This window comes from Setaria italica, chromosome VIII, assembly GCF_000263155.2.
Source record: "Setaria italica strain Yugu1 chromosome VIII, Setaria_italica_v2.0, whole genome shotgun sequence".
In the NCBI taxonomy this organism is placed as follows: Eukaryota; Viridiplantae; Streptophyta; class Magnoliopsida; order Poales; family Poaceae; genus Setaria; species Setaria italica.
Window position 1 is genome coordinate 2,403,363 of NC_028457.1, and position 21,975 is coordinate 2,425,337.

Consider the following 21,975-nt stretch of genomic DNA (forward strand, 5'->3'; position numbering starts at 1 on the left):
TACTGCAGTAAATGACAAGCTCTGGAAATTTCTGTTGCATTCTACTTTGCTTAGGTGCCTCTTCCTTTTATGCCCTTAACAATTTCTTATCTTTAGCACCGAACTAAATTTTATATTGCATTTTGTTATGTTGCTTTAACATCATTTTTATTGGAAAACTATTAGCATTAAACATACTCATCTAGGTTTTAAATGCATGTTGCTTTTAGCTTGATTTTTTAATCGATCTTTTCTGGCTTAAGCAACTGGTAACCAAGTGTCCCTGAGGCTCTCATCTTATGATCTTGATAATTTTTTTACTGAATTGCATCACTACTGGTGTACTGTCTGTCTTAGCAACAATTATATTCTAGAAATAACAACACACAATTTCAGGTCCACTTTTTATTATCCAACAACATCCAGTTGTTTCCATTTTGCAAACACATGATCCGTTTATTGAAAAGGGAACCATGCTATTCAATACTATGCCTTTTCCTTTTAAAAAGCTTGCTGTACTTTCATTGCTCATAAATAAATATTGATGTGATTTCCCTAATGTCATATCGTTTCTTCTATGATTACCATTTAGTCTATTTTGAGGTCTTGCAGTATTTCTTATCAACAGCCCAAAGATCTGTTCCCACACCCTGTACTACAGAAAGATACGGATGATGAAAGGAAACATAAATCAAATCTGTTTATTTTCTTGGTTATCATTTAACTTGATAGCTTACGGCGGTTTCTGCACCGTAGTGCATTTGAACATATGTTAGCTCCTTACAGAGTCCTCCACTGGTCTACCATCTTCCATGCCAGATCTGTTTCTCAAGGAAAGTACTGTTTATGCAGAAAAGCTGGCTCTATAACCACTAGCAGGGATTGAAAAAACGGCAAACGATGCATTCAGAGGGCCATTTATCAGGCTTGCAGCTAGCCCTTTCTTGCGGACCATGCTTGTTCATGACCCTGAGGAGGCAGTGGCTTCTTGGAAAGCAAGGAAATCAAGTGGCTGATTGCATGATGGATGTATCATGGGCGTTTTATTGGTCCAGTCTGAGTTGGCCCCCTCTGTGTCAGTTTCTGGGTCGGCCTCTGTTGGCCCAAAATGATCTTTTTTTCATTAATCACACCCACAAAGGGGCAGTTTGGGGCACATATAGGCTAACCATAGGTAGGCGGCGGCGGCTTAGAAGCTAAGCAAAACATCTAAAGAGCATTAAGTAGATAAGGTGCAGCCAGGCACATAGATAGATAGATAGCACACCCAACACACACATGACTTAGTCTATCAATCTCCCCCTAAGTCTTGCGTGTCTTGAGCGGCAGCTGGACCATCCCAATCCCAGAGCAAAGTTCCTGGAACTTGATCATTCTAAGGGACTTGGTGAGGAGGTCGGCGAGTTGATCCTTGGTGTTGATGTAGTTTGCCTTGACACTCCCTTCCTCCAAGCAACCTCGGATGAAGTGGTACTTCACTCTGATGTGCTTGCTTCGCTCGTGGAAGACGGGATTCTTCGCTAGAGTCAGAGCGGACTTGATGTCCACCCTGAGCTCCACTGCTTCAACGTCCTTGCCAAGGAGATCACCGAGCAGCCGAGCGAGCTAGAGAGCCTGAGTCGAAGTGGAAGAAGTAGCGATGTACTCGGCCTCACAGCTGAACAGGGCCATCACCTGCTGCTTGACCGACTACCAGCTGACGAGGCACTTGCCAAGGAAGAAGAGCATCCCGCTCGTGCTTTTGCTGGTGTCGATATCACCGGCGTGGTCGCTGTCACTGTAACCGATGAAGTGTGCCGCCTCGAGACACCTAGGGTAGTGGAGGCCGTAGTCGAGAGTCCCCGCGACGTAGCGGAGGATCCTCTTGACGGCCTGCTAGTGCTCCGTCTCGGTCGCTGCATGAACCAACTAACGTAGCCGACGAAGAATGCCAAGTCCGGCCGCATGTGGGCGAGGTAGTGAAGGCTCCCCACAAGGTGCCGGTACTGTGTAGCATCCACCTCCTCAGTCGTGCTATCACAGCTCAACTTCAGCCTCTCCTCCATCGGAGTGAGAGCCGGGTTGTAGTCGGTGAGCCCACCCAGCTCAACGACGCTCTTGGCGTAGGCGGTCTGTCGGAGTGTGATGCCGGAGTTGTCCTGGTGCACCTCGATCCCCGGGTAGAAGGAGAGAGGCCCCAAGTTGCTCATCTGGAAGACGGCTTTCATCTCCTCCTTGAACACTTCCACCTCCTCATCCTTGGTGCCCGTGATCGCCAAATCGTGGACGTAGACGCCCACCAGTAGGGCATTGCCTCCGTTGCCTCACCGGTAGACGGCCGCCTCATGCAGGCTTTGCTCGAAGCCCATAGTCTTCAAAGTGGAATCTAGCTTGGCATTCCAAGCTCACGGTGCCTGCTGCAAGCCGTAGAGGGCCTTGTGCAGGCACAACACCTTGTCCTCTTTGACAGGGATGATGAATCTCGGTAGCTGGTGGACGTAGACCTCCTCCTTCAAGTCACCATTGAGGAACGCCGACTTGACGTCCATGTGGTGGACACGTCAGCCCTCTTGGGCTGCCAGCGCGAGGAGACGCACGAACTCCATCCGTGCAACAGGAGCGAAGGCATCATCGAAGTCGACCCCCTCCTGCTGCACGAACCCACATGCCACCAAGCGAGCCTTGTGCTTGACAATAGCACCAGCTTCATCCTTCTTCAGCTTGTACACCCACTTAAGGGTGATCGCGCGGTGACCAGGAGGAAGGTTAGCTAGCTCCCAAGTCCAGTTCTTCTCAACAGCTTCCATCTCCAGCTTCATTGTGGTGCGCCATGCCGCATGTCCCTCAGCCTCAGCGAAGGAGCGAGGCTCGCCGTCATCGTATACGCTAGGTGCAACTCCGCCTCCAAGTCATGAGGCACCAGTCCCAGCACCAGCTGGTCGCCGAGAATATCCTCCATGGTGTGATACCTCATAGGCTCGCCGTCATGGTACGCGTTGACTCCACCGTGGTCGCCGTGAGAGAACGGAGTGGTGAACTCCACCGGGTTGTGCTCGTCGTGAGCTGGTGCTGGTGCAGGCATGCCCGAAGAAGTAGCTGCCGATGTAGGAGAGTGTGGCGTGGCTGACTGTGGTGGTGGCGATGGAGAGCTCGTCGCAGCCGGAGTAGTACTCGCCGGAGTCGGTGGAGACCCGGGGACTAGGGTAGGCATGCTCGGCGAAGAAGCGCTGCCCACTGCCCCAGCTCCCTCGAAGTGGATGAAGTCGACGGTGAAGTCGTCGTGCGTTGGAGTTGAGCCATCATCCATCATCTAGCCCCACGCCCAACCTCACCCTTCATCGAACACAACATCGCACGCCGTGCGTACACGCTGTGTCTTCAGGTCAATGATGCAGTAGGCCTTTACCCCCTCAGCGTAACCGATGAACACCCCTGGGGTGCTCCTATCATTGAGCTTACTGACGTAGCTCAACTCCTTGACATACGCGAGGCAGCTGAAGACGCGGAGGTGGGCGACCGCCGGCTTGCGCCCATGCCAAGCCTCGTATAGTGTCATGCCGTCAAGAGCCTTGGTGGGCGAGCGGTTGAGGATGTGGACGACCGTCAGCACCGCCTCTCCCTAGAAGATGGTCGGCATCCTCCTCTGCTTGAGGAGGGCTCGGGCCATGGACACCACCGTCTGGTTTTGCCGCTCGATGATGCCGTTCTGCTGCGGGTTGTACGACGCGTAGTGGCGCTGGATCCCCTCGTCGGCGCAGTACGACGCGAACTTAGCCGCCGTTGTCGGTGCGCAGCACGCGTAGCTTGCGGCCGCACTCGTTCTCCACAGCAGCTTGAACGTGCTTGATGGCATCCGCAGCAGCTCCCTTGGTGTCGAGGAGGACCACCCACATGTACTGAGAGATGTCGTCGACGAGTAGTAGGAAGTAGCATCGCCCTCCAGGTGTAGCTGGCGTCACCAGCCCGCAGAGGTCACCGTGCACGAGCTTTAGCCGCTCCTTGGTCTGAAGCTCGCTTGGCGAGGGAAAAGGCGTTGCTTCTGCTTCGTCACGATGCAGGTGTCGCAGAGCTGCTCCATGTGGTCGACACACGGCATGCCTAGCACCATCTCCTTGGTGCTGAGCCGCTTCAGGGCCTCAAAGTGAAGGTGCCCAAAGCGCTCGTGCCACCGCCAAGCCTCGTCGTCGTGGCGAGCAGCAAGGCAGAGGGGCTGCGCCACCTCCGCGTTGAGGACGTAGAGGCGGTTGCTTCTCTCTCCACCTTGGCGAGTAGGCACTGTCGTCGATCCCAAATCCAGAGCACTCCACCGTCGATCTCCACACGCGAGCCACTCTCATCCAGCTGCCCAAGGCTGATGATCGAGTTTCTCAGCATGGGGATGTAGAAGACTCCGGTGAGGAGTCGGTGCTCACCAGTCTTGGCGACGAGAACGACGGAGCCGATGCCCTTGATGTCCACGGCCGAAGAGTCACCAAACTTGACGGAGCCGCGTACGTCGACATTCAGGTCGGAGAAGTACTCCCTGCGCCCGGTCATGTGGTGCGTGGGCACCACTGTTGAGGAACCAGCTGTCGATCTTGTTGTTGCTGGTACTGTCACCGAGGAAGACGCGTGCGGCTGCCTGTCGAGGAAGAAGGCTCCCACTTCTTCTGCTCCCTTTGGCAAGCGAGCCACTGCTCCTTGGTGAGGTGGAGCTTGCCACCGATGGTGACGGGCCCGCTAGACGTCAGCTCCTCGTGGTCGTCGACTGCCTTGAATCGCCCCGTCAGCTCCTCGATCGACAACGCTGAGAGGTCAAGCAGCGTCACGATGGAGATAGCGAGCTACGAGTACTTCTTCGGAACGACGTGCAGTAACTTCGCAATAGCTTTCTCCTCATTGATCTCGTCGTCGCCTTACTGCTCCAGCCACTACATCAGGCTAGAGAGGCGGAGGGCGAAGTCGTCGATGTCCTTGCCCGGCTTGAAAGCCAGACGATCCCACCCCCGTCGAAACTTTTGTAGAGTGGACTTGCGGGCGCGGTCGCTGCCAACTCAGGACGCAGCGATAGTGTCCCAGGCGGCTTTGGCAATCCTTTTCCCCGAGAGGTTTGCTGTCATCTCCATCAGGACCGCGGTGAGCGAGCAACGCCTCGAGCGCTCGTCGGTCCTCGTGGCTGTCGACGTCGCCGTACTGGATCGCGTCCCACATCTGCCGCACCTGGAGCTTAACCTTCATCACCGAACTCCATTCGATGTAGTTGGTCTTTGTCAACATGGGCCACTGCATGCTGCCGTCGAACTCCCGGATGATGGTCTTGATGACCCTCGGGGGTGCGGAGTTGAGGCCAGAGTCGTAGACAGAGTCATGCTCAGCATCCGCGCCTCGATGCGGGTCCTGGACCCACTGATCCACGTCCGCATTCTGCTACCTTGCCGCGTCCTACGGTTCAGGATGGCCGCTCTGCGCCTCGGCACCGGCGGCTGGCGCCCCGAGCCCGGCGCCCTGCGCCGCGGGCCTCAGCTCCTCCACATCGCGCCGCACCATCTCTCACGTCACCTCCGCCTCCTCGCGCAGCCGGTCCGCCTCCAGACACCGCTGGGTAGCGGCTGCCACTGCTGCTTGTGCCTCCTTGTCGGCGAGGCGGGCTGCCTCGGCTGCGCATGCCGCCGCGGTCTCCATGGCCGTTGCGCATGCTGCCCGAGCCGCAGCTGCCTCCTGCAACTCATGCAACGTCGCCGCGCTCCGCCGGTCCTCTTGCCTCGCGGCCTCCGCCCGCCACTCCTCCTCCTCGCACGCCGCAGCTTCACGCTGGGCCCGACGCCACTCCACTGCTGCCTCCTCCTCAGCCGCCATGCGCCGCTCCTCCTCCTCGGCCGCCGCCCTGCGGCGCCGCGCACTCGAAGTAATCGATCTGCTGGAGGAGGAGACCTGCAAGGAGGTCCTGGAGCTAGCCAGGAGCACCGGCACCTCGCCAACCGGCAATGGCACGCCGACCATCAGAGCAGCGGCGCCCACGGGGCCCGCGCCCTGCGCGCCGACGCCGCCGCTCCCACCGGCCGTCTGGAGCCCCTAGAGCCTGCCATGGGAGTCATGGATGAGAGTGAGGAGGAGGAAGCTGCCCGTACGCAGCTGCTTTGCTGCCGCCGCTGGCGCCCGCACGTGCCGCGCCGCCGCTGTAGGTCAACACCGCGCCGCTGCTCGATCCGCTCGTGGGAAGAGCCACCGGCGCCCGATCCGCGTGCTAGGGAGGGAGGTGAGCACCCGCTGCAGCTGGATCTAGGCCGGGGAGCTCGTGCGCCACCGCCCGCCGAGGTGGGCCCACGACTAGGGTTTCGAGCTGAGGGAGAGAGGGAGCTTGGGAGAGAGGGAGGAGGGATTAGGTGGGAAAGAACTAGACTCTAGATACCAATTGTTGGCCCCAAATGATCTTTTTCATTAACCACACCCACAAAGGGGCAGTTTGGGGTACATATAAGCCAACCATGGGTAGATGACGTAGAAGCTAAGCAAAATATCTAAAGAGCATCTAAGTAGATAAGGTGCACATAGGCACATAGATAGATAGATAGCACACACAACACACGCATGACTTAGTCTATCAGCCTCTACTACCCATTTTCCCAGGGGGGGCCATCTCTTATATCTGATGCATCCTCATCTTGGTGGCTTTCAATCTTGTGATGGTTACTTCTAGTGCCCCACCATCATGGCAGTGTCATATGTATTCTTTCTTTGGTAGCCCCAAGTTTTGCATCCAATGCTGTGAGTCTGCTATGAAACTGCTAGGTTGAACATCAAAAGGTAAAAGTTGAAGATTTCTATGCATATTTTACATGGATGACGTGATTAAACTGTACTTTGTAGTTGCATCCCTTTGATATTTTTTCTTTTCCTCGGTATGTGTTAAATAGGGTGGGTCTACTTTATCATTATGGCAGTCACATGACCCATTATGCTGGTGTTAAGATAAACAATTTGGTGTTCAAAAGTCTTAATCATGTAACCCTGGGATAAGGCTCATCTTTTGCCACTAAGGAAAGCTAACCCCTGCACATGGCTTGTGCTCTAGACTTCTTAGTAAGCAGACAGGAAATCTTGTTTTTGATACGGTAGTTAACCTACTTGTTTAATCATCATTACCGCAGTTGCAGCAAACCCCATTCAGATGAATCTGAAACCTGCATAGTCATTGTTCCATTATTCAATATAATGCTCTGGGACCTTGTTTAATGGTTCTGTTCTATATCTATATGTAGCAAATACCTAGCCCTCAGGCTACTTAGAGTATTGCATGATCTTTACGCTAAGAACTAACAAGAGACACTGAATTATGCAACCAATTTATTAGTTCTAATCTAGAGTCTTCATATATTTTTTTATCTTTGATGCGTTTCACAAACTGATGCTATAGTAATCCTTACTTTGCTAACTGTGGCTTACCCTCGGTAAAGAACCAATGTTTTGTTAGGTCATACTCTGGGTATCTACTTCGTTTTATTGACTGGTAGTCTAGATAATAAACTGTTGTTAGCCCTGTACGGGCTATTTTTTGCCCCTTCTTTACATAGGCAACAAAAGTAGGAGACAGTCTCTGTTTTTCTTATGATACATGCTGTAAGGAATCTTGACGCTTATTGGAGTTTTGTGGCCTTTTGTGTCTAACATTGCCCCTTAGAGGCTTAGACCATCAACTTAGCCAGCCTTTTCTTAGTATCCTACTAGGGAAAATTGAGCCCACTTGCACACTTAAACTTTTGTTGAGCCTTTCCTTTCCTAGGGAACAAAAAGGTGGAGACCGGCTATAAAAGATTAGGGCATGAAATCCCCAGGTGTCGGCACTGCTTACGCCCCCTATCATTTCTTTAATATTGAGTTCCTATGTAAATTACCACTATGTCTATGTATCCCTTATATGCCATTATTTTGGGCCATTTCCTTTCTGCCTTTAATTATGCCCTGTCCTTTTTCCTTTAGCCGTTGTAAGACCTACTCTCTCATGCCATTTATGCTAGTTCCATCCATCAGCCAAACCAACTATTGACTGTTACTTTGCTGTTGGCCCTTTATTTTCTACTAAATGGGCAAACTACAAGTAGATAACCTGTTAGGTTCAAGAGAATGGACACCTAAATGGCTAAACACCTTGACTCTCATGTCACAAACAATGCAAATCTCTGCGAGCTTGCAAAAGTAATTTCAATTAGATGAAAAAAGCACATATTTGGGCATAACTTTGAAACGGAAAATCTGTCATTTGTTCCACACTAACGTCATATCTGATGGTGATGGCATAGAAAATCTTGGGCATGTAAGGGAGCTATTGAAAGCATGAAAGGATTAACGCTCAAAATATTGCTAGGTGTTTGGGAAACCCCTGTTAAAGTTTAACACCTGTCACATCGGATGTTTGGATGCTAATTAGGAGTACTAAACATAAGCTAATTACAAAACTAATTGCACAGATGGAGTATAATTCGCGAGACGAATCTATTAAGCCTAATTAGTCCATGATTTGACAATGTGGTGCTACAGTAACCATTTGCTAATGATGGATTAATTAGGCTTAATAGATTCGTCTCGCGAATTAGCACAAGGTTCTGCAATTAGTTTTATAATTAGCTCATATTTAGTCCTCCTAATTAGCATCCGAACATCCGATGTGACACTGTTAAAGTTTAGCACCTCATATCCAAACAGCCCCTAAGTGACTGATTTTCTCCTATAACATCTTCCAAAACAGCATATCGCACTTTTTTTGAAAAGTTGAAATACATTACTTTTGCACTGTTGCCTACTCATCCCTTTATGTGAAAGCATTCAACCTATCGATTGGATGAAGTGAAAGCATTGCACCACTAATTGATTGCAGGATAGAACAGTAGGAGCAAGGAGACGGGGAAAGAACAAAATCCCCATGGAGATATTGCTTTGTTTCTTCAGGAGGCAGGCCTGGATACATCAACCTCACAGTTTGTTCTCGACCGGACCCACACAGGTACAGATGACACATACATACACATCCCTGTCTGTCTCCCCCTTCGATCTCCTTTGCATCTTGATGTTTCCTGAAACCTCCCACGCATGCTTGCTGCCAGATCCCGTACAGTAAGTAGGGTTTCTGGAAGCCATGGAAAAAAGGGGGAAAAAAACAAACAGCAAAAGGCGGCACTCTGGAGCTTGGAGGAAGATTGCCCGGGAAACAAGGGATCTCTCCACTTCCTTTTCCTTGCACACAGGTCAATTCAAACCTGTCACTTTGTGCAAGTGGTACTAGGCTGCTGCTAGCAACTGCTTTGGTTGTTTGGATTCTGCAAGCATAGCCTAAAATCTCCTCATCATGCTGTTATGGACTGCCCCTGTCATATTGAGTTCTAAAACTCGTTAGCTAGAGGAACATTTATATATGATGCGTCTTATTCTGATGGTTTTGCAGTGCTGACCAGTTATCGGGAGCGTAGGGGCTTTGATGCATGTAGCTGTACATTGTCGTTGGTGTCTCCGGCTCTGGCTCCGGTCCTGGGCCGCAGTCGAGGTTCACGCCGAATAGCCGGAGCCGCCGGGATGGTGCTGATGCTGCACTGCAACTCCTGTTATCTCTGTCCCACTGAGATTCTCCTGCAATTGTTCAGAAGAATGGTGTAAGAGGTATGATGTGAAGAGTATGTCACAGTGCTTTCTTCGCTTTTATTTTCAGTCTTTTACCTGCATGTTGCATGTTGCTGGGATCATGGTCCACTGAGCAACGGTAGGCATGGGAATTGGCCGGGCTGGTTGGGTATGATCCTGATGTGCTGTAGCACATTGGGCTCCAAGGCTGCTGCTCTCCGCCGGCACTCTGTGTAGGCGCAGCTACGCGCACGGCGGGTGGAGGTGCAGGAGCCGCTGTTGCACTCTCACCGCGGCGCCTGTAGCAAATGAACAGGCGGTCGCCCATTCCAAAGCCCCGCATCCTCTCAAAGTGCACTATATCGCCGGCGTCAAGTTGCTTCTCTTTGACGTACCGGCTCCAGCCCTTGGTGAGCACGTAGCTCTGGCTGCTCGTCCAGTACGAGTACCGGAACCGCCACGGCTTGCCGGCCTCATCCTCGAAGGACAAGATCAGGCCCTTCTCGCCGGAGTCGCCGCTGAGGGGGAAGTACCTCTCGGCATGCTGCTTGGGGATCACCAATCTGTTGAGCTTGCCCACATCGCTCGGCGTCAGGGGCTTCTCGAACAGGTGCTCTTTCTCGTAGTAGTGGTGGTAGTGTAGGTTCGTGTACATGGCCATACCCCAGGGCCAGGCCTGGGGGTGCTCCTGGGAGAGGTGATTCATGGCCGTTCTGCTGGAGGGAAGAAAGAGTTAGGAGAGCGAACAAGTGTGTGTTAGGTTCCTGTCTGCAGAAAAAGGTTGCCGGTGGGGGGGAGTAGCAGTGATGGTGTGTCGCGTAGAGAACCATGCAGGTGTCTTGGCCAGGCATTTATAGCCTACCAAGGAGAACTTTGGGGGCGTCTATGCGGTGCAGTATTAATATTTCCCTGGTACATGGGCGATGAGGTCTTGATGCATTTGATCTTGGAGGAGGTCAGGACTTTTTAATCTGTGATAGACAGGAGGAATCAAAGTTAAGGGCTTCAGAGGTGCTGAGGTTAGAATATGTAGTCTGATCGTAGCTGATGAGGGACGATCAGGTGGTGGTACTTCAAAGTTGGTGCCTGGCCATTGTGGCCTAACCACAGCCATCCAGGGAGGTGGAGAGGAGTAGGCCCTACCATTACTTTCCATGTGCTCTGGTGGTTGGAGCCTACGTGAGACCACTGTCATTAGCTCTGATCCATTTTAACCTGCAAACTCTAGGTTTTTCAGTTCAATCTGCCTCTAGGACGGTCAAAGAAAGTGCTGGTTAGGAGCTGAAGCTTGTAGATTGTGGAGGCATGAGGTACCCTAGGCTAGATTAGGTGAAAAGATGCATCGGATAGATTGGCAGCAGTTTTATACCTGTGGTCCGACTTGAGAATAGCTGGTGAGCAATTACTGGTTCAGGGTACTGATCTCTCAGGATGTGACACTTGCGGTGTATGGGCCGCGTGCTCTAACTATCACGCACTATTTTGTACTAGTACCAGCCATTTTCTGATCTCAGATTCAATACAATCAAGGGTTTTGTCAGGCCTGTCTCATTGAATAGGTGGCTGACCACCTAATAGGGCAGCAAGACTTCCAAGTAACTAGCTGGTTCTGGTTGGATTCTTACACAATTGATTGAATTGGCTGAAGATATTATTTTCTCATTCAAACCATCCTTGTAGGACAACCTGCCTCTGTTGAGGACACTGGGGGTACCACTGCAAGCAAGAATTTTCTATTTCCGTGTGTTAGCTGACCTTTTGTAAGGATTGGTGCTCTCTCAGCATGCATTGGGCATTTGGGGAGCACCTCTTGTTGCTGGCGGAATGGGATGCAGGACAGTATATGATCTGTTCATTTACTTTTTTTAATGACAGATATGTATCAAACTCCGTATAATATTTGAGGACAAAATCAGCAATGTCGCTTTGCTTGGTACTTTGGAGACAGGTATTCCATCACATGGTAACGAACGGAGTAGTACAGGGTTAGATACAATGTATGCTGACTAATATATGCTTTTGTTAAGTATTATTCAGTTTGTCAACCTTTGGGAAACCAGCGGGCCATTAGGGCCCCTCGTTCTGTTAGTAGGTGCGTGCGGTCAAGACTCGAGAGTCCAGCCACAATAGTGACTGAACGGATCTTCAAAGATAATCACTCTATTGATTCCGTTACTCGCCTCTTCCCAACATTTAGGTTCTTACATATATTTTGGAAATCACAGATACATTTCTTTTTTCCTGACCCAGCCTTTACTCTTTTGGATCCAGGACCAGAGGAACGGGAATATGTGATTATTATCTCACGTGGCATTAGTCTTATCTGTCCTGCTTTCTGTTCCTGGGGCTTCAAGTTCCCAAGCGCCAAAATATTCCAACATTGGAATGGGAAATAGGATCAAGATTGGATCTGCACAAAGATCTGCCTTCTCCAATTTCCAAAAGAATTTTGAATCAGATGGTAAGAGTTTTGTTCCCAGATCCTTTCTCTACTGATGTGTGCACAATACAACTTGTAGCCCTCACAGTTCCTCACCCCTATTAGATGCGAATCCCCATGCATTATTCTTAATTTTGTTGTTTCCTGTGTGCATGAACATAGAAATATGCAACAAGTGAAGGTGATAATCACTTGCTACATGCACAAAGGCACTGCAAAAGACTACTATACTTGATGGCATGGCATAGGTAATCTTGATTAAACTATAAGTAGCCTATGTTTAGCATCTCTTGGAGCATGAAACAGCATGAAACCACGAACGATTGAGTTCAGCTCGTTCGTGGAATCTCGGCTACAAAAGCCGTGAAGGGTACTCCATTGCCGCTCGATGCGAATGATGAGCCCTTGTTTGCAAAAGTTGAATAGACTTGTAGAGGCGCATGTTTCAATTTCCTATGGTCTCATGGGATGAGATCATGAGACTTTATAAACATATGTGAGTGCTGAGTTCCCATTGCAAAGGTTTTTTTTGACCACATTAACTTGATGAGATGACCTTGTCAAAAACCTTAAACATGGAGAAAGAGAAACACAAGTATAGAAATTTACACTCATAAGGCTCTTCTATTATTGGCAGCAGCATATTTGCATGTATTACATTGACCAAGAACATAATCTAGATACTTTATTTCCATGCGAATTTGTTAAACATGTGGCAGGATGTACTAGATTGTAACTACACGGGTACTGATTTGCAACAACTGAATAGTGCATGCACTGGTTATGAATTTTGACCAAGTGCACAATATTTAAAACATGACCATGCGAGTACCAGCAGGGAACCACGCAGCAGGTCCTTTTCTTAACTCAATCATGGAGCTCACCTGCCCCCCAAAGCTTTTGATAATGTAGGTTTGGTTTCTCCATGCACATGAATGATTTGGTATCTTGCGGAATTGAATACAAGATAACTCAAGATAAGGGGACACATGCTATTGCCCCTGGCTTTGTTTATTGTTGTGGTGGTCTCGGTTCCCTTTTCGTACGGCCATGCTTGTTTCGCCAAAGTCCATGCATGTATTGGCGCTGAATAACCTCGAGCGCCATGTTACCCTCACTCTGCTCACAAATGCCGCCCGTCGAAATGTGCAATTAAGCTTTGCTGATTTTGGTCCTTTGATGTGGTATGCATTAGCTAGCCGGAAATTATACTTACAAGCTATAAGATCTATCCTTAAAAACGAAATGTGAATATCATGGAAAATGCTCATGTATGCCCTGCAAAATTCTAAACTGTTACAGTGAGTCCTGCTTGTTCATTGCAATCATACGGGAGGAGTGGGGGCAAACCCTCACTGTAGAATGCAGATTATATTCTGTTGCATAATTGCCATTCTTTGCTTGCCTTTTGGAAGGAGGCAAGCAGCATCCTGGTTCCTGGAGCACATCTCGCAAGATCTCGGCGGCTAAACTTTCCATCCTTTTGCGCTGGGACCATTCCTCCAACTGATGTCATTTGTTTCTTCTTCTTCTTTTTCCTCCCCCTTCGAAACAACTGATGTCATTTCTGTGGTTGCTGTTCAGCTGTTCTACTCGATGGAGGCTCGCTCACGTTCAGGACGATCTGGAGCGACGCGTATCTTTGTGCGCAAAGCAGAGGCGCGGAAGACGATCTGGAGGTGAGCCGGGCCTTTTTTCCTCGCGCACTGAGGAGTGAGTAGTGAGGTGATGATGGGGAGAGGAACTGGTATGTTTCGCAGGCGCCTTTTTTTGCCGTCGCAGGGCCTGCAGGCCGTCGTGCCGCTATACCTTGTGTGTGTATCTTTTCTTGTGTGTCAGCGGTGCGTGGAGATAAAGGCTTGAGCTCAGTGGCGCGGCAGGGGGACAAAGCGGACGCAAGCATGCGCTTGTGGCGAGGCGTGACCGTGTGAATAGTGCCCGAATCTCTCTGTGTGTGCATGAAACTGTGATGGGCTGAATGGCTGATGGCCTGCTTGGCTGTTGGCTGCTGCCGAGAAGTGAGCCAATTGGGTTTGAGGTCACGGTGAACGCTAGGAAGTTATTACTCTGTTACCCTGTCACTCATGACCGCATTATTCCTTGCCACATTTAGTTTACGTCGTTTTCCCTAGTCTTTTTCTTTTTCGTCAGCTTGTGACTGCTGGTTTAATTACTTTTACAGTGGGATGGGCACACAACACATGCATAAGAGCTCAGAAAAGAAGAACAGGGAGGGGTTTACGAGTTACCGCCACGTCAGCATCCATGCAGTGCAGTGCAGGTACGTACGTGCAGCCTTCTTGCCCCTCTCTCTCTCTCTCTCTCTCTCTCTCTCTCAGTGTTGACAGGCCAGAGGCCAGTGCAATGATGATCAGCCTTAGCTCTCACGGACACAGGACTACGGGAGGCAGCAATTGGAGGAGGAGCGGTGAGACCGAGGCGCTGGCGTAAGCCGCGGGTAGCGTGCGGCAGGTGCCTTGTCCAGGCCGGTGTGCGCCATGATCGGGGTTCAGCTAGAACATGGAGCAGCTCGCCGGCCACTTGGCTAGCTCTCGGCGCAGCTCCTCGCCTCCTCGCCATCGTCCACCCGGCCCCCCACCCCACGGCGGATCATCAGGAATGATGCAATGGAACGCTGCTGGTGTCTTGCATCATGTGCGTGTACCGTGTGTGACAGCATGATCCACAGTGCCTCAATCAACTGACCTTGCTGCTGCTGCGACTGCGAGGTGACTGTGTGTGTGAGAGTGACCATCAACCATTGGCCGGCTCGCCTGCTCTCCGGGAGGGTGAACACTGATCAGGACAGGGCTACGCTACGCTACGCTACACAGCAGATGATGGCACATGCGCCTAGTCTCTGATGGTTCCCAACAGGTGGTAGGGGCTGCGCCAAATTCCCAATCAGGTGACACTCCTGACCTCCTGAACCAACCAACCTACCAGCAAGCGGCGGTGCGTCACCGGATTTCCGTGGTGGGCCTGCCTGCCGCCTGGGCTGCTGCTGATCGGCGCATGCCATATGGGCCTCTCGCATGGTCCCTCCCGGTGGTTTCCCATTCGCCATTCCATTCATCATGCATGCGGCATGTTTGTTTGGAGGAGAGAGCATGAGCATCCGGTGGAAAGCAGAAAAGGTGGCATTCAAACTGTTCTGGTAGATCCGGCTGATGATTGATGCATGGAGACTGGAGAGAGGTTAGTTATGGAGCTCGTTATTGTGCTAGCTGCATCCTCTGCCCTACTCTACTCTATCATCGTGCATCCATCATCTGCCGCTGGAGGTCAGGTCAGGTGCCCATCGATTCTTCGTCCTTCATAACGTGTCCTTTGTGGCTGTGCTGCTCGATCATCGGCTGATGAGGTCTGTCCACTCCAAAATGTGATCTCTTCCCTCATCAATCGCTCACATGGCGCCGCCGCCGCCGCAACTTGCATTGTGATCTAACATGGTTCGATCCAGGCCCCTGACTCCTTTTAGTTTCTCTTCGCATTCGTCGCAGAACTTCGTGGCACAAGTGATAATTGCCTTTGGGCCAGATGTGGCGCCTGCATGTTCCGAAACAGGGACGTCCCATCCCCTGGTTCCTTTGCGGCACAATACAGGATTAGATCCGATGGAAGCTGATCACGCGACAATCAGTTTGCCCAATGCTCCCTAGTTTTTCTATGAATCCCGTGTGCAATTTGTCACTGCTGGGCTAAGCTATCTACATTGGACAAGGATCATGGTCCTCTAGATATGCTTAGGGGCGGAATTAGAAACTCACATTTCTCCTTATTAGGAGGGCAATAGCTTTTTAAAATAAACTTAAAATTTGAAATTTTCCAATGGAAATGTAATAAGTTCAGGTGGTCAATATCAGTATATCAGTAATAAAAAATTGTTAACTTGACTAATACTTTACATATAGAATGTCATTATCAGTACAATTAGCCTGATTGCTGGATCTTTGTCGTTGGAGAGAGAGAGATGGAGTGCCTCTGAACGGAGGGTAAATTAAGAACGTTTCTACTTTTCTAACCAAACTCTGTTTTACACAAACTCATTCCGTACTCGGCGATAGCCAAACAAGTTTTCAGTTAAACACACGCTAACTAACTTTCTAATCTAAAACTGGTTTTACTAAAATCCTGGCTAAAATGCGGTTTGTTAAAATGGATTTTTATTAGAAATCCAGAAACTGTTTGTTAAAATGGATTTTTATTGGCTGTGTCCCTATGCTCATTATTACTATGTAATCTTCATATACTGGGACCTCAGAGACAACAACATTATTGGCGCAACTGACTCTTAAAAATCTATTTGAATTTGTTTAATGGAAATGTACTTGGCTTCAGGGGGCACAGGCCCCTATGGCCCCGTGGCTACGCCCCTGTGCTCACTTATTACTACGTGTTTGGTGGTGCAATCTATGAGCTAATATTCACATACAAGAACCTAGGAGATAAACAACATTGCTGGAACTATCGTAACGGACTTCTAAAAATGTTTTTATTGCTCTCAATCACACGACATAAGAGAGAGTAGCCTAATCTGTGTATGAACTAAAGAGAACTAACAGAGGAGATTAAATGGAACACTCTACTTCAAGTCGAGATGGCCTCGTCGCTGTAGTACTGCTTGAGCCAGCGTGCTATGATCCTCGTCTCCTTGGCCCGCACTTGCTTCAGCCAGTCGGGGTCGTCCTCGCTGGAGAATCTCAAGTCTACGTGGTGTGCACCTGATCATCGCATCGTGTACGTAAAGATCCAGGTCTTAGATCGAATACAAGCATAGTGGATGGAATGCATGCGTTGCAGTGAAGAGGAAAATGAGCAGGAATACACAATACATTGTTATTACAACATATATTGGTAACTCAATTTGAAAACATAAAAGGAAGTTTGTATGAAATTGGCTGACCTTTCGGCTCGACCAGCGCAATGATGCTGTCAGAAATGCTCTTCAACACGCTGGAAATAGGCACAAGGGAAAACATGTAAGTATTTTACCTCAATGGTTGTTCAAGTACCAACCATACACATATTTCTATATATGCTATATGTAGCTTTCTTTGCAAATTGATCATTTTTGTATAAATTTAATTTTAACTTGGAAAAATCTACTGTATTTTCATCGACTCCAGATTATTACCCGCCAGTGCTCCACGGATCCCGCAACCCGTTGAAGAAGATGATGTTGCTAGCAGATCTCTTCAAGACATTCCCAATGTCCTGAAACAAACAAATAAAGAAGACATTATTTCAACAAACAAAAACAAAAAAGAAATGCAAACCGGGCCATCCATGTTGATCAAACAGCAAAAAAAGAAGAGCCCAGCCCAATCCACGGCCCAGTAGGTACGAATCTGCTAGCAACCAACTTACGTATCCGCCGAACTCGGTCTCGATCCAGAATGGCCGCGGCGGCAGGCCGGTGGCGTTGCGGCAGCTGGCGATGACGTCGGTGAAGTTGAAGGGCCACGGCGGCTGCAGGATGCTGTCGTTGCTGAGGCCGTAGGTCATGAGCACCATCTCCGTGCACGCCTGCCAGTTCCACCCGTCGTACATGCCGTAGGGGTCGTCCTCCTCCTCGCCGCGGAAGCACGCCGCCGCGCCCGTGTGGTTGTAGTAGACGTCCATGGCGGCCCGGACCCTGGCCAGCGTGCCGTTGCCGCCGGAGCTCGGGTCGTCGACGGCGCGGCACATCTCCCGGACAGGGTACGCTGGCAGCGCTGTCAGGAACCCCGACGGCGTCGGGTAGTCCGTCATCGCCGCGTACACCACCGCGCTCTCCAGCAGCGACGGGATGTCCTCCACGCTGCTACCACTGCATCCATGGATCATGCATGCGCCATTAGTATTCAAATCATCACACTTTAGAATATGAATAACATTGTTTCTATGAAATCCCTTCAAATTTCTTGCATGCATGTTTTTGAATCTACTGTCCTTTTGTCCTTTTCTTTGTGAGCCTTACTTGCACATGTTGAATGTACGTTTGAGCAGCGCCGAGCCTTCTTTGGTGGCGAGCAGACTGTCGAGTACAGCCCACGAGTCACGAAGCACTTCGTAGCAGTGCTTGCTCTCGCTCTAGAAAAAAAAAAGATCGTCATGCAAAATTCTTTGTACGTACAAATTACGAATAATACTGCATGCAGTATACCTTGAAGTCGTCTGTCATGCGGTCGTAGAAGGCGTACGGGTCGGCGAGGCCGTAGAAGCTGAGGATGGGCGCGGACGACGCGACGGCGCCCATGACGATGTGCGGGTACTTGATCCGCATCCACGCCGCGAGCATGCCGCCGTAGGACCCGCCGAGCACGAGCACGGGCGCCGCCGGCGCGCTCAGGTTGGCCTTGAGGCTGAGCACGAACGAGGCGTAGTCGGCGAGGGCCTGCGGCACGGTCAGGTAGCCCTTGGTGGCGGCGTCCCTGTACGCCGCCTCCTTGCCCCCAAACGGCATCGACTTGCCGTAGTACCGGTGCTCGATGAAGACGAGCATGGCGCCGAACCGGGGCGCGGCCTCCCACATGAAGCCGGTGTTGTTGGTGAAGAGCTCGACGTCGCCCTCGTTGCCGGCGTACAGGAAGATGGGCGACGTCTTGCCGCGCCAGAAGGTGCCGTTGATCAGGTACCGCTGCTGGAACGTGGCGTAGCTTGACGGCGCAGAGTTGAAATGGTCCAGGCGCTGCGTGTAGTGCCGCGTCTCGTACTGCACCATCGGCGGCACGGCCACGCCGCCGCCGCCGTCGCCCGCCGTCGCGTGCTGGCGCCGCAGCGGCGAGGTATAGCGCCTCGCCGGCACCGTCGGCGGCCGACTGCTGCCGCCGCTCCATGCGGCGGCGGCCGCGGCGGCTTGGCACCAGATGAGGAGAATGAAGCCGGCAGCGATCATCGTCCTCTCCATGAGCAGATTTGATTTGATCACGCGTGGTTTGTTAGATGAAGTACAAGAAGGGGGAGAGGATAGAGATATACTCCCCGTTGCGAGGTAATCGGTGCATCAGTTACGTCAATCGGCAGTTCGTTGGCACGCGTAACGCGGTGGTTTTAGTTTTTGGGAAAATTGGATCCGCAGCACCTCGCGAGGTGCTTGACGTCCAGCACCTTGGAGGCTTGGACCCAACGAACCCCTGCACCAAGACGTTCGCGGATGTTGAATTGAGACGGCCGCGGCGCCAGAAACACAGGGGCTGAGACTAAGCGCTTGTTTAAATCTGAATCTTTTGATGGTGTTTTTCTGAATTCAGAGTCTTTTAATGGTAAGGATCTAATTTTCCCTTAGTTTTTGGACGCTGATGATGGCATGTTTTCACGGCCTGTTCGGCCATTCCCATCCAACGTGGCATTTTTCCAATTACTCCTTACTTTTGGTTGACCAACACCTAATTCCGAAGACGAAGAGAACGCCGTTACTTCCCTGTTTCCGTTCCAAGATCCACCCCAATCAAATGAAGCGACTGCACTCGCTGGACCGAAATTGGTGGCCCAAATGGACCATGGAAGCTGCTAATGGACTCCCACCATCCAATCCAGTGCTTCTCAAAAGTTAGGACTCTCTCGGCTAGCTTCGGGCTGCCGAGGCCCAACAGTTAGGACCCGTTTTAGAGGTTTATTTTACACACATTAAGATGAAAATAAATTAGAAGGCGGGTGAACTTAACTTCACCAGCTTAGGTCTTATCACCAAAAAAACTTCCTAACAGACCGATTTACTATGTCTCTATCATCAGTTCATTGACGAAGCTATTTTGGGAGAAATCCTCCCAAACCGCCCCTTAGTTCTATTCCAGCACTTTGCCACACCCGTTCATATGTGCCTCGCATTGCGGCCACTGTCACGTAGGTCTAACATTCCCTCTCAATGTCTACAAAAGTACCACGTTAATAAAAAAGGGGAAATATCACATTTTTTTTATCACCTAATGATCTCAAACGCATGCCAAATGCATTAATAAATATGTAAATGCATTAATAAATATGTAAATTCAAAACTAAAAAGTAAAGAAAATAGTATGTTGGTTCCCATGTGAATTCGGAAGCTTCAATTATTGTCATCTTCCTATATTTGTTTATAGAACATTTCAAGTTGCTTTCGGATTATGGCTGCCATAAAACATATATGATTTATTTGGAAATTGGTTACAAGGAATAGAAACAAAATTAGGCCTTCCAGTTTTGGTGGGGCAAGTACTGTATGTTGGTCTATTTGGCTTTCTAAAAAATTAATCCTTCCGTCCTGAAATATAAGGCATCCTAGAGATTTTAGGACATATTAGTAGTAGTAGCAAAAGACGCACGTACCCCTAACTTAATGGTAGTTGCAGATAATAAGGAACTTATTTTTAGTAATAATTCACCAATCAGCCACCTTTATGTTGTTAATTATAGAAAGAATTAAATGGAAATCATCCAAATATGTGGGGGTCTTACTCTGAAGATCCCGCTGATCGGTTGTATTAGTCCTTGGATCAGAAGGCTAATATAGTTATCAACACAATTCAGTATTAAAGCAATAAAAGATGTATGAAATCAAATTTACCTTAATGCAGCGAAGGGAAGCGTAGGTGCCCATCCACTATCAAGATGGTTGAAACACCTGGAGACCTATACCTGTATAATGAAAGCAAGGCTGAATACACTTATGAATGGTACTCAGCAAATACTAGCGTTGAAATTATATTATATGCTGGGGAGATCAAGGGAAGGGTATGAGGTTTGATAACAAATCTATTTAACGCAAGGTGAGGTGGAATTTCAGAAAAGAACAGGAAGAAGCTATTTTTATTATGTTGTTAGCTCTGGAGGGGGAATCGTAACTCCCCTACCAGTTCCCAAGTTTTAAAGAGCACCAGAGGTTGTCAGGATCCTTCTGGGCCGGCTTATGCCTTATTTCAATTTTACTCTCTTAGGGCCACGACCCCTTTTCACCGTACCTAAGTTATGATATGATTGCTAATCAACGGGAGCTTTGACCATGTTGGCTCATGACCGTGAGCTTCGGCTATCCAGATAGATTTATGACTCTGCATAGAGGTATACACTTTACCCATACGTCCGATCAGCCCATACCTTCGCGAAAGGCGGTACTGACCTACGAGATCCATAACCGCACGTGCCTATCTCTAGGCAGTGTTGACACTTGTTATTGACACACTTTTAGTGCTATTTAGCTAGTGTTTTCATGCTTAATCTTATACTAACCTGTCACTTGGCACCTGAAATAACCCCATTATTGCATATGTGTTGTATTTTAGAGTATATTGAATTATGACAAGAAATATGATATAATCAAGGGGGTTTGCATAAAGAGCTTAATGGATATTTGGACATGGGTCGTTGAGGGAAGCCAGTACAAGGAAGGAGAGGATTAGAAGGGCCAGGAAGGGCCCAGGCTGATCGGTCTAGGACCCTCTGAGCCGATCGGCCTGGTCCATTCCAGGACCCGGTCGACCTCCCATTTCTTCAGCGTGAAGTCTACGATGATCTCTAGGATTTTTTCACCAACATTGACCCAGAGCCGCCGCCTATGAGAGCCTATAAATACCCCCTCATGGACTTCAAGGAAGGAGAGTCGGGGAGAGAGGAGAAAACACCACGTAAACAACCTCTACCACCGCCACAAGGAGGAAAAACGAAGAGAAGATTGGATCTATAAGAAGCCACGCGAAGCGGAGCACTAGAAGAGGAGGAAACCCTCTGAGCCGATCGGCTCAGAGGTGCCCAGGCCGATTGGCCTGGGTCTTCCCTGCCCCCATTCATCATCATCTTCAGTCCAGTTGATCTGCAGGGCATCCTTTACCTCAAAATTCGTCAACATGTGTAAGATCATGGAGGTAATACCTCTATTTGTCCTCAAGGTTGTATGGAGATCTTGATTTGTAATCACTAAACCTCTTGTTTAAGATCTGTTTGTTATTTATCATATCTTGATAATGCTCTTTCATGTAAAGGCTGGCTAGCGCTACTTTGAGTTGCTTATTTGCTTACCTAGAATGATCATC

The 21,975-nt window shown here is 49.6% G+C and overlaps 3 protein-coding genes and 1 long non-coding RNA gene across 6 annotated transcripts; 1 reads left to right on the top strand and 3 right to left on the bottom strand.

Annotated features, from left to right (window-relative positions):
• Positions 1 to 1,281: 1,281 nt before the first annotated feature.
• Positions 1,282 to 2,186, bottom strand: LOC106804451 (uncharacterized mitochondrial protein AtMg00810-like). The gene is made up of 3 exons (XM_014805610.1): positions 1,893 to 2,186; positions 1,681 to 1,851; positions 1,282 to 1,584 (listed from the first exon to the last, which is right to left on the bottom strand). Exons 1-3 carry the CDS (start codon positions 2,184 to 2,186, stop codon positions 1,282 to 1,284), a joined length of 768 nt encoding a protein of 255 aa, XP_014661096.1.
• A 6,643-nt stretch (positions 2,187 to 8,829) lies between these two features.
• Positions 8,830 to 10,544, bottom strand: LOC101754437 (B3 domain-containing protein Os11g0156000). Its single transcript, XM_012848400.3, has 3 exons — positions 9,643 to 10,544; positions 9,381 to 9,555; positions 8,830 to 9,296 (listed from the first exon to the last, which is right to left on the bottom strand). The coding sequence occupies exons 1-3, from the start codon at positions 10,250 to 10,252 to the stop codon at positions 9,284 to 9,286; spliced, it is 798 nt and encodes a 265-aa protein (XP_012703854.1). The 5' UTR covers positions 10,253 to 10,544; the 3' UTR covers positions 8,830 to 9,283.
• On the top strand, positions 9,432 to 15,837 carry LOC111258161. Of its 3 annotated transcripts, XR_002678755.1 has the most exons (5): positions 9,432 to 9,585; positions 11,818 to 12,007; positions 13,571 to 13,665; positions 14,169 to 14,267; positions 14,383 to 15,837. It is a non-coding gene; the product is annotated as an uncharacterized LOC111258161 (long non-coding RNA). The 3 variants fall into 3 exon arrangements; XR_002678756.1 differs by having other exon boundaries at positions 11,818 to 14,044; XR_002678754.1 differs by having other exon boundaries at positions 11,818 to 14,267.
• A 607-nt stretch (positions 15,838 to 16,444) lies between these two features.
• On the bottom strand, positions 16,445 to 18,692 carry LOC101754836 (lysosomal Pro-X carboxypeptidase). The gene is made up of 6 exons (XM_004980117.4): positions 18,135 to 18,692; positions 17,949 to 18,061; positions 17,357 to 17,798; positions 17,124 to 17,203; positions 16,893 to 16,942; positions 16,445 to 16,710 (listed from the first exon to the last, which is right to left on the bottom strand). Exons 1-6 carry the CDS (start codon positions 18,690 to 18,692, stop codon positions 16,577 to 16,579), a joined length of 1,377 nt encoding a protein of 458 aa, XP_004980174.3. The 3' UTR covers positions 16,445 to 16,576.
• Positions 18,693 to 21,975: the final 3,283 nt, after the last annotated feature.